The 12,760-nt window shown below is 44.0% G+C and overlaps 1 protein-coding gene across 1 annotated transcript; it reads left to right on the forward strand.

The window, feature by feature from the left end:
• The first annotated feature begins 525 nt into the window (after window positions 1–525).
• On the forward strand, window positions 526–12,164 carry LOC137537178 (zinc finger protein 260-like). Its single transcript, XM_068259292.1, has 3 exons — window positions 526–824; window positions 4,029–4,217; window positions 11,137–12,164. Exons 1-3 carry the CDS (start codon window positions 554–556, stop codon window positions 12,162–12,164), a joined length of 1,488 nt encoding a protein of 495 aa, XP_068115393.1. The 5' UTR covers window positions 526–553.
• The last annotated feature ends 596 nt before the right edge of the window (window positions 12,165–12,760 follow it).

Below are 12,760 nucleotides of genomic sequence, written 5' to 3' on the forward strand. Positions count from 1 at the left end.
ATCAGGTTGTTGCAGATCAGTGGAGGTCTCAGGGAGGGAGGTTCTGAAGGTGCAGGATCTGTCCGTTGTGTCCATTTTCACTCTGGAAGAGAGGACTGTGGTACTGAATGTGCAAATTATGTTCTTTTCTGTGCTCTGTTTATTACTGCTAATATCTTACAGCTATAATGTGTTATCCTTTCCAGAACTAAGATCTGAGCTCAAAGAAGAAGAGACGTATGTGAGGAGTGATCAGACGTCTATGGAGGAGGGTGACATGATGAGGACAATTAAAGAGGAAGAAGAGGAGACATATGTGAGGAGTGATCAGCAGTCTATGGAGGAGGGTGGCATGATGAGGACAATTAAAGAGGAAGAAAAGACATATGTAAGGAATGATCAGCAGTCTATGGAGAAAGGTGACATGATGATGGCAATTAAAGAGGAAGAAGAAGAGACATATGTGAGGAGTGATCCGCAGTCTATGGAGAAGGGAGACATGGTGAGGACAATTAAAGAGGAGGAAGAAGAGACATATGTGAGGAGTGATCAGCAGTATAAGCAGGAGGGTGACATGATGAGGACAATTAAAGAGGAGGAAGAAGAGACATATGTGAGGAGTGATCAGCAGTATAAGCAGGAGGGTGACATGATGAGGACATGTAAAGAGGAAGAAAAGATGTATGTGAGGCATGATCAGCAGTCTATGGAGGAAGGTTACATGATGGGGACAAATAAAGAGGAAAAAGAAGAGACATATGTGAGGAGTGATCAGCAGTCTGTGGAGGAAGGTGACATTATGAGGACAACTATAGAGAAAGACCATCTTAAAGAAGGCCGAATAGGTAAGTGATCAATCTTAATATTGAATATCTCTAGTTATTATGACAGTGTCACTGTTTACAGACTGGCCCTCTTAGGGGTTATGCTATGTACCTGAAGAACCGCCCACTCTAGTGGCGAGAAACGTGTTGGTAGGCGGAGCTATGTAGCAGCCGATGCTAGGGCTCCAACGTTCCGTCCAGGCATCACCTACCTTAGTGAGCCCATAAAGGGCCGTGGCCGGAAGCCAGAGAGCGTATTAGGACTTAATTTAAAGCTACACAGACCAAGAGACTCAACTCCCCGCGTTGCGAAAGACAGTCTTTGAGATTAAGGCCCCGGGAGTGATGAGTGCCGTTTACGGCAAAAGGACACTGCTATATTTCTATTCAGCAGCTTTATATTGCTGCTGCTTATCAGTATCGGAGACAGGGAGCGGACTGTAGCAGTACAACTGCACAGTTCAGCTATTTGACAAAGGAACTGTGGATCATTTAGGGTAGGGTTGTGGCCGGAATACATACATACATACATACAGAGCTGCAGACTTCGAACTTTAGTGTGGAACAGCCCCACAAGTTTATATTAGTCAGAGGACCATTTCCTAGACTAGTTTACATTAAATGGCTTCAATTCTGGTAAGCTTATAAAACAAATTAACTCATGTGAGGTAATTTACCTCGTGAGGTAATGACATTTAGCAATTCTGGTAGGTTTTAGTCATGTTTTACCTCATGAGGTAAATTATGAGGTAATTCATGAGGTAATTTGCATGAATTTTTCTGAAAATTGCTATTCTCATGTAAATTAGGGGGCATGTTAGCACATAATTTACCGATCAGTCAAAAACAGCCGGGCGGATCAGTCAAAGTCTTATCAGTCTGCCGACAGCCTGTACTCACGTACTACTGTCGGCAGAAGACCAGATCACAACCACCCATTGTTTGTTACAATACTGCGTGTGTACGCACCATAAGACCTGCCTGTACCTGGAGGTAAAGTCAATTTGTATGCATTTTGCAGTTTTTCAGTGGCGTTTCTATTGCTGTTTTAGTGGAGTTCCTATTCAGGCTGTGAAATAGAAAAGAATAGTAGAAATAAAACTCCAATTTTTTTTTTATGATGCCTGTAAATATAGTTTTCATAGGTTGCTACATAATCAAATACACCCCCTCAAAAAAAAAAATCTTCCATAATTATCCTAACTTATGGAAGACAATTAAAGACTACTGTTATTTATTTACTACATCCTTACCGCTGAAATACCTCATGTTTTACCTCACTTTATGCATTTACCTCATGTTCGGAAATGGAGAAAAATCTTTCAGAATTGCTAAAAAAAGAGAGGAAAATACCTCATGAGGTTTTTTATCTACAAAAATGTTTTACCTCACATAGCTACCAGAACTGAGGTGTGTCAAAGATCTGGGGATCCCCACACCTTAGGCAGTGCATGTGTACCTGGGGATCCCCACACCTTAGGCAGTGCATGTGTACCTGGGGATCCCCACACCTTAGGCAGTGCATGTGTACCTGGGTTTGAATGCTTATGAATGTATGGTGCGTGCTATTTGCCAGGCCGGCATGCTGATTAAACTCCACTAGAGTTTGTTTTTAATCTTATTTTAAAGTCATTTTGCATCAATACATTGTTTTTGTATTTGAACCACATGAGATACCGAGCTATTTGTTAATATATGGTAATAATTGGTTGTGTAGTAACCATCTTTATAAGAGGTATTTATCAATACAGAACAGTAAAGGGTGTATTTTCAAATATAAATCTGTATAATAAATCCTTTGTAGCTAGTGAATTAGCTTAAACTTCTTGTATAGACATGTGGTACTGACTGTGCAGGATACCACAGCCTGGGGCTGATTCACTATAACAAATAGCATGCCTTATCAGAGTTAACGTGCCTTATCAGAGTAGCATAGCAAGCGCTACGAACTTATGCCTGCTAATTGGCAATGACGAGAGCTCCACTCGTCCAACCCTGAGCCCCTGCAGGTCCAATCACTTTAACCCTCTGGGGGATAATCCTGAGCTGAGCTCGGGGTAAGCCGCCACAGAGGATTTCTCAGGCCCTGGTGGGCCGATTTGCATACATTTTTTTTGTTGCACGCAGCTAGCACTTTGCTAGCTGCGTGTATATACCGATCGCCGCCGCTCCGCGCTTATTCGCCGCTACCCGCCGTGCCGTGCCGCTCCCCCCCCCCAAGACCCCGTGCGCAGCCTGGCCAATCAGTGCCAGGCAGCGCTGAGGGGTGGATCGAGACTCCCTCTGACATCACGACGTCGTTGACGTCGATGACGTCATCCCGATCGTCGCCATGGCGACGGGGGAAGCCAAACAGGAAATCCCGTTCTGAACGGGATTTCCTGTTTGCTTTGATTGCCGGAGGCGATCGGAGGGGGTGGGGGGATACCGCTGCACAGCGGCTATCATGTAGCGAGCCCTGGGCTCGCTACATGATTTAAAAATACAAATTTTAAAAAAATAGTGCTGCGCCACCTCCTGGGCGAAATAATTGAAACCCCCAGGAGGTTAAAGGACATTATCTGCGCACTTTTATTGGCCCAATAGGCCGCCTGTCAAGTTTCCTGTCAAGTGACAGGCAGCCTACTGGGCAAATCAAAGTGCGGGGATAATGTCCTTTAAAGTGATTGGACCCGCAGGGGCTCAGGGCAGGATGAGTGGAGCTCTCGTCATTGCCAATTAGCAGGCATAAGTTCGTAGCGCTCGCTATGATACCCTGATCAGGCTTGCTAACTCTGATAAGGCGTGCTAACTCTATACAATTAACAAGCTGACACATCATTGCATTCCAGCGGTTCTGGAGGTGTGTTTAGCTTCTAAGGGTACAATGGTTAATTTGCATATATTCAGCAGTGTTGCTCTGGGAGACATCTCGAGCTCACTCCAACCTGAATTATCGCAAATTCTTTCTGTTTTAAGAAAGGAAACTGTTGTTTTCCATAGCATTTTAGGAAGGGGGGGTTTTGAACCATTGTAGCCCCTTACACACTCCAATGAGTTCTGGTTCACCATGAGATTGCTGGTTAGCCTGTACCTCTGATAAGGCACGTTAACTCTGATAAGGCATGCTATTTGTTATAGTGAATCAACCCTGTTATGCAATATTAGCACCAATAACAAATGATATTCTAATGTGTTGTTTATTACTGCTAATATCTTACAGCTATAATTTGTTATCCTTTTCAGAACTAAGATCTGAACTCAAAGAAAAAGAGACGTATGTGAGGAGTGATCAGTCTATGGAGGAGGGTGAAATGATGAGGAAAATTAAAGAGGAAGAAGAGACATATGTGAGGAGTGATCAGCGGTCTATGGAGGAGGGGGACATGATGGGGACAACTATAGAAAAAGACCATCTTAAAGAGGGCCGAATGGGTAAGTGATCAATCTGAAATACTGAATGTCTTTAGTTGTTATGACACTTCTCACAGACTGGCCATGTTAGGGGTTATGCTATGTACTTATGTTAGATTGCTATCATTTAAATCTCCCTTTATTGTATTTGGTGGTAGCTAACAATAACAGTACTGACACCCTGCTTAGAAGGCCCTGTTCCGTGGAGAGGGGGAGGTGATGAATGATTGAGAAGCATCCTGTTACATAGTGTTACCAGTCAGTAATAATCTAATAATGGTCACAGTGCATTACTGTACACAGATTGGTCACAGTAGGGGTGACTTAGTGTTACCGGTCTGTAATAAGCTGATAATGGTCACTGTACATTACTGTACACAGATTGGTCACAGTAGGGGTGACTTAGTGTTACCGGTCTGTAATAAGCTGATAATGGTCACTGTACATTACTGTACACAAATTGGTCACAGTAGTGATGACTTAGTGTTACTGGCCTGTAATAAGCTGATAATGGTCACTGTACATTACTGTACACAGATTGGTCACAGTAGGGGTGAGTTAGTGTTACTGGCCTGTAATAAGCTGATAATGGTCACTGCACATTACTGTACACAGATTGGTCACAGTAGGGGTGACTTAGTGTTACTGGCCTGTAATAAGGTGATAATGGTCACTGCACATTACTGTACACAGATTGGTCACAGTAGGGGTGAGTTAGTGTTACTGGCCTGTAATAAGCTGATAATGGTCACTGCACATTACTGTACACAGATTGGTCACAGTAGGGGTGACTTAGTGTTACTGGCCTGTAATAAGCTGATAATGGTCACTGCACATTACTGTACACAGATTGGTCACAGTAGGGGTGACTTAGTGTTACTGGCCTGTAATAAGGTGATAATGGTCACTGCACATTACTGTACACAGATTGGTCACAGTAGGGGTGAATTAGTGTTACTCACATGTAATAAGCTGATAATGTTCACTGTACATTACTGTACACAGATTGGTCACAGTAGGGGTGAATTAGTGTTACTGACATGTAATAAGCTGATAATGTTCACTGTACATTACTGTACACAGATTGGTCACAGTAGGGGGTGACTTAGTGTTACTGGCCTGTAATAAGCTGATAATGGTCACTGTACATTACTGCACACAGATTGGTCACAGTAGGGGTGACTTAGTGTTACTGGCCTGTAATAAGCTGATAATGGTCACTGTACATTACTGTACACAGATTGGTCACAGTAGTGGGTGACTTAGTGTTACCGGCCTGTAATAAGCTGATAATGGTCACTGTACATTACTGTACACAGATTGGTCACAGTAGGGGTGAATTAGTGTTACCGGCCTGTAATAAGCTGATAATGGTCACTGTACATTACTGTACACAGAATGGTCACAGTAGGGGTGAATTAGTTTTACTGGCCTGTAATAAGCTGATAATGGTCACTGTACATTACTGTACACAGATTGGTCACAGTAGGGGTGACTTAGTGTTACCGGCCTGTAATAAGCTGATAATAGTCACTTTACATGACTGTACACATATTGGTCACATAGGGGGGAATTAGTGTTACTGGCCTGTAATAAGCTGATAATGGGTACTGTACATTACTGTACACAGATTGGTCACAGTAGGGGTGACTTAGTGCTACCGGCCTGTAATAAGCTGATAATGGTCACTGCACATTACTGTACACAGATTGGTCACAGTAGGGGTGACTTAGTGTTTCTGGCCTGTAATAAGCTGATAATGGTCACTGTACATTACTGTACACAGATTGGTCACAGTAGGGGTGACTTAATGCTACCGGACTGCAATAAGCTGATAATGGTCACTGTACATTACTGTACATTGATTGGTCACAGTAGGGGTGAGTTAGTGTTACTGGCCTGTAATAAGCGGATAATGGTCACTGTACATTACTGTACACAGATTAGCATGTTGTCATGATCGCTGCTGCAGCAGGCATTGCTGGAAGTAGTAGTGCTGCAGCTCAGGTAGTTCTGATCTCTTTCCATGCAAGCTGCATAGCTTTGTCTGCCTTTCCCTGCTGTCAGCTTGTGACTGATTATCATTCACCTGTGTGGGAATCTGCATGTCTGCTCCCATTGGATGACCTCAGTATAAAGATCTGCTTCCTGCAGGACTCCTCGGGTTTTCATAGCTTCAGTTTGAGCCTGTCTTGCTGTCGCTTCAGCCCCCGATCGTGTTTCTTGTTCTAAAGATACTTTGCTGGTTTTGCATCATATATTGGTTCATTGCCCATATATATGCATACCAGCACGTTTATTATTTTCCTTGTATTCGTGTTACGTTGATACATCAGTGACGCTGATATATACGTACACGAACTGTTTATATCCTGTGTTCAGTTAGTCAGTTCTAGCACGTTGATCACCCGTGCTGAGCTAGTTATCCTGTTCCTGGTCCTGTTTGTGGATTGCGTTCATCTCTGCGAGGAGATAACGAATCCTTCTGAATCCTGTCCTGTTACCGTTTGTGGATTGCGTTCATCTCTGCGAAGAGATAGCGAATCCTTCTGAGTCCTGTTCCCTGTATTACTCCAGTCCTAGTCAGCGTTCCTGCTTATGTCATATATTGGTTCATTGCCGATATATACATATGTTAGTCAGACGTTACAAATAGTTTCATTGATAGCTGTAATTGTAATACGCTAGGAAAACATACTTATTGTATATTTATCTGTGTTACGTTCATCTATCTTGATCCTGCTATTTCCTGACTATCCTGTCCTGTCTTTGTGAGGCACGCCATCGCCGCAACGCATTGGCTGCCTCATTCCAGTCTGTCTTGTTGTGGACGCTTGCTGTCACTAAGTAGTGGCTAGTTAAGCAAGCGTTCATTCTGTCTACCTGTCCTGATCTCCTCAGTTCTGGTTTATGCGCTCAGCGCTACCTTGCGCTGAGACGTTATCGCAAAAGTATTGTTTGTGGCTGTCGGATCTGCACCGGCTCTGTGCGCCACAATCTCCTTTTGGAGTCAGTCCTCCCCTCCACTATACTAGGGATAGCCTGTTTCCTTGTGCTAGTGTGTGTACCTCCTCCACGCCAGCTCATGCGTTGCATGCTGACTGTGGAGAATACACCACCAAGCCTTACACATGTACTAACATTTTAGTAGTGTCCTGAGTGAGAAAAGGCCGGATATGAGATACGTTTTTGTGCTGGAGAGGACAGGAGCTGATTAGAGTGTGAAAGTGAGGAATAAATGAGCGAAAGGAATCAGATAATACCACTAAGCAATGTGCTTTGGGAAATGAAGTTATACACATAGTAAAACACCTAGATCCAGGCACATCGCCTCAAGTTAGGACATGTAAATAAATTATTAGGGAGGTGCTAAAGGGGGTGTGGCCAACGAAATAACAAAGTCAGTTAACCCTTTGCACACTCACATGCAACTGTTCATACAAATCCTTTCACAGAAATCAATCATCCGGGAACCACTGCTATCCATACAGCTAAGTTAAAAGCGAGGGTCATGGTATAAAAGAATGCATTCTCTAGCATAGTCACCTACATCACACAGAGGTACCTATGAATACCGGGATACCTCTACGCAATGTAGGTGACTATGCAAGAGAAAGCTGTTTTAGCCATCTATTTGGGGCTTCTTTACAGTAAGGGCCTATTTCCACTAGTGCTAAAAACTGCATTAATCTGCAGTGTTTCCCCGCAGGTGAGAGGTGTGGGGAAACACTGTGAATCTCTAACAGGAGCCACAGACGAGTTAGAAACAGCCACGGCTCCTAGTGGGAACCGGCCCTAAGAGTGGTTGAGATATCTTAGCACAGGAAGGTGATATGGTAAACTCTATGACTGCATTTCATGGACCACTGAAGTCAGACGAGTCTGGAGGCTGCCATATTTATTTCCTGTTAAACAATACCAGTTGCCTGGCAGCCCTGCGTATCTATTATGCCGCAGTAGTGTCTGAATCAGAATCATCAGAATCAGAATCAGAATCATTTTTATTCGCCAAGTACAACAGGAGTCATACTCAGAATTATTTGTGGTACACATGGCATAGGCAAACTACAAACTACATAAGACAGGCGAAACAGAAGCGCAAGACAGACATTTACAGGTGTGCTGTGGTACATATAACAATTACATTTCCAGGAGGTCATTGTGGCCTACAAAAAACAGAAATTTAAGGACCGTTCAGATTCCGCCCAAGGTGGTAGCGGCTGGGAGATTATGCTCAGCTAAAAGGGAGTCCCCCACTAGTTTAGATGAAGAACTGCTTGTGGGAAGAAGGAGTTTCTGCGCCTGGTGGTTTTGGATGGGATCGTTCTATAGCGGCGACCCGACGGGAGAAGCTTGAAGTACCTGCTGCCAGGGTGGGAGGGGTCGCGAGAGATCCTAGTGGCCCTCGACTTCATCCTAGCAGAGTGAAGGAGATCAAGAGGTGGCAGTGGAGATCCGATGATCTTCTCTGCATCATTTATGACCCTCTGCAGTTTATATCTGTCGCAGGCCGTCGCACCAGCATACCAGACAATGACTGAGGAGCAGAGGATTGATTCAATGATTGCGGTGTAGAAGCTGGTCAGCAGCTCCCGCGGCATGCCAAATTTTTTGAGTTGGCGCAGGAAGAACAGTCTCTGCTGCGATTTCTTCTGAATTTTGGTAGTGTTCTGCCCCCATTTCAGGTCATTTGTGAGGGTCGTACCAAGGAACCGAACAGATGGTACTCTAGAGACCTCGGAATCACCTATAAGGACTGGTGGGAGAGGAGGGGGGTGCCTCCTGAAGTCCACAATCAGTTCAACTGTCTTTGCAGCGTTAAGTACTAAGTTGTTATCCTTGCACCAGTTGCAGATTCTCTCCACTTCGCTGCGGTACTCTTGCTCTCCATTGCTGCCGATTAGACCAATGATGGTGGTGTCATCTGCAAATTTGATCACACCAGAAACAGGCATGCAGCTAATCTTGTCAGATCTGACAATGTCAGAAACACCTGATCTGCTGCATGCTTGTTCAGGAGCTATGGCTAAAAGTATTAGAGGCAGAGGATCAGCAGGACAGCCAGGCAACTGGTATTGCCCAAAAGGAAATACATATGGCAGCCTCCATTCCCTGTCACTTCTGTTGTCCTTTATAGAGGGCTTAGATGCTTTCCTTGGATTGAAGGACATCCATGACTATAAATATTAGGCCTCATGTTTTTTGTACCCCCCAAAAGCGGGGAAAAAGTCAGTGGGCCCTATTCAATTCACTCCTAGGTTTTCTCCTAGATCGATTTTTATCTTCTCTATAAAATAATTTTTCTGTACATTGCAATTGAAAAAGTACCAAAAAGTAGGCAAAAGGTTTTATCAAAAGTAGATTGAGTATTTTCTGGCTTGCTGGTGGATTTAAAGGCATTTTATTTGCAAGTTGTGAAAATATCACCAAGGTGAAAACTCAGGAGAAAATTCGGACCCTTGTCCAACTGCTCAATCCGGACAAGTCTGCTCTCTGGCCTAGTTCATTCCATCAACTGGCAGCCTCATAGCACTGAGTCATTGTGTAAAAGTAGCATTCTCTCTCTCTCTCTCTCTCTCTCTCTCTACTAACCCACCACTAACCCAACGCCCAGCATTGTTCTCTGTCTGTCCAGCGCAAATAGAGAAAAGCCATTTCCCCTTTACTCCATGTCACATGCAAAACCTGCAGTCACCTCTCTCGTCAGGCTGTTCCTGCATACACTTAAAGAGACCCTGTAACAAAAAAAGGCTCCCCTGGGGGTTACTTACCTCAGGAGGGGGAGGTCTCAGGGTCCCAATGAGGCTTCCATCAATCCTGTAGCTGCAGGCAGTCCAGCGTTGGCTCCCCCGAAGTGTCCCGGAATCCTCCCTCGACAAGCCTGACAAGCGCTGATTTATTTACCTTTCCTGGCTCCAGCGAGGCGCAGTATTGGCTCTCCGCACAGAGATAGGTGAAAATAGCCAATCTCCGTTGGGTCCGCTCTACTGCGCAGGTGCAGGATACTTGCGCCAGCGCAGTAGAGCGGCCCGACGGAGATCGGCTATTTCTGCCTATCTCCATGCGGAGAGGCAAGACTGCGCCTGCGCTGGAGCCGGGAAGGTAAATCTTTACATTGCTGCTGTTCCGGGAGGATTTTCGCCACCGCCGTGAGGAACGGGGAGGATGGAGGAAGCCTCAATAGGATCCTGAGGCTTCCCCAACCCGAGAAGAGTACCCCCCAGGGGAGGTTTTCTTTGTTACAGGTTTTCTTTAAGTTTTAGGAAATAGGGGGTGCATTGGAGGCTATTTTAGCTGGGGGGAGGGGGCAATAGAGACAGCGTGGGTGGAGATGTTCCACAAGATGCCCCTGCACCATAGACACACCAGGTTTAATTCTTTCTCCCTCTGGTTTTTTGTCCTTTGAAGCTTATGGTGTGAGCGATATGGGAATTCCCAGCAGAGCTGATCCAGGGATTTATCTGACCGCCATCTAGAGTCTGGGAAGATTTCTTCCTGTTTAAGGCTAATTGGGCCAAGCCTGTAATGTTTTTTTGCCATCCTTAGATCTGCTGGGATATGTGTGAGTTCAGGGCACTGATCCTTTTTTGCTGGTTGAACTTGATAGACAGATGTCTTTTTTTCAACCAAACTAACTATGAGGTGGAGGACTTCTCATTTATCTACTTTACATTTCATTAGCTGTATGTATGTCGTATGTATGTCCTAGCCATACTAGTGAGATCCTGCTGTAATGTCACTGTCCTGCTTAGTGTTGATAATTCTGCATCATTTTGTATCATCTGCAAAGTTATGCAGCTGCTGCATTTGGTCCATTTCTAATCTGCATAAACTTTGCATCAACTTGGAATTATCAGCAGCTCAATGACCCTCCCTAATGATAATTGCTCCTCCCCTCAAAATTCTCTAACAGGAAGTAATGATGTTTCTCTATTTGCAGAGTGGAGTCCCGACATCAGGAACCTCTCAGAGACTCATATCTCTGTATCCACAGACTGTACAACAGATGGTGATGTCACTGGACAAGAGTCTCCTGCAGATATCCTGGTTACTCCAAATATTTCCCCAGACTCTCCTCACCTGTCTTACCCCAAGGGGCCCCATACCCAACACAGCTCTCCCCCTGCTGGAAGGTCTCATTCCTGTTCCACGTGTGGGAAATGTTTTGTCTGGAAATCATATCTTGTCAAACATGAGAGATCTCACGCTGGTGAGAAGCCAAATTCATGTGATAAGTGTTGGAAATGTTTTTCACAGGCATCAAACCTTGTCACACATGAGAGATCTCATACTGGTAAACAGCACTATTCATCTGATGAGAGTGGGAAAGGTTTTGGCTGTCAAGCAGAGCTTATCATACACGAGAGAACTGACACTGGAGAAAAGCCCTATTCTTGTGCTGAGTGTGGGAAATGTTTTGTATTGAAATCAACCCTTGTCAGACATCAGCGATCTCATACTGGTGAGCAGCGCTATTCATGTGGTGAGTGTGAGAAATGTTTTGCCTTTAAAATAGAACTTGTCATACATGAGAGAATTCACACTAGAGAGAAGCTCTATTCATGTGCTAAGTGCGGAAAATGTTTTGGTGAAAAATCACATCTTGTCATACATGAGAGAACTCACACTGGAGAGAAGCTTTATTCATGTGCTGAATGTGGGAAATGTTTTGTATTGAAATCAACCCTTGTCAGACATGAGCGATCTCATACTTGTGAGAAGCCCTATTCATGTGCTAAGTGTGGGAAATGTTTTGTATTGAAATCAACCCTTGTCAGACATGAGCAATCTCATACATGTGAGAAGCCCTATTCATGTGCTGAGTGTGGGAAATGTTTTGTATTGAAATCAACCCTTGTCAGACATGAGCGATCTCATACTTGTGAGAAGCCCTATTCATGTGCTAAGTGTGGAAAATGTTTTGGATACAAATCACTCCTTGTCAAACATGTGCGATCTCACTGGTGAGATGCCCTATTCATGTTCTCAGTGTGGAAAATGCTATGGATATAAATCAGATCTTGTCATGCATAAGAGATCTCACACTCGTGAGAAGCCCTATTCATGTGCTGAGTGTGGGAAATGTTTTGCATACAAATCATGCTTTGTCAAACAGGAGAGATCTCACTGGTGAGAAGCCCTATTCGTGTGCTCAGTGTGGGAAATGTTTTGGGAGTAAATCACATCTTGTCACACATGAGAGATCTCACACTGGTGAGAAATCCTATTCATGTGCTGAGTGTGGGAAATATTTTGGGAATAAGTCAGGGTTTGTCAGACGTGTGTTGAGTGTGGGGGAATGTATTGGCGATAAGTGTTCTTTTACAATGTTTATTTTATTTCTTAACCACTTCAGCCTTCAGTGTCATTTCACCTTATGCCTCCGAGCAACTTTTACCTCCCATTCATTCGCCAATAACTTTATCACTACTTATCACAATTAATTGATCTATATCATGTTTTTTCTGCCACCAATTTGGCTTTCTTTAGGTGGTACATTTTGCTAAGAATTATTTTTTTCTAAATGCATTTTAACGGGAATGTTAAGAAAAAAATGAAAATTC

Source organism: Hyperolius riggenbachi, chromosome 10, assembly GCF_040937935.1.
Source record: "Hyperolius riggenbachi isolate aHypRig1 chromosome 10, aHypRig1.pri, whole genome shotgun sequence".
Taxonomy (NCBI): Eukaryota; Metazoa; Chordata; class Amphibia; order Anura; family Hyperoliidae; genus Hyperolius; species Hyperolius riggenbachi.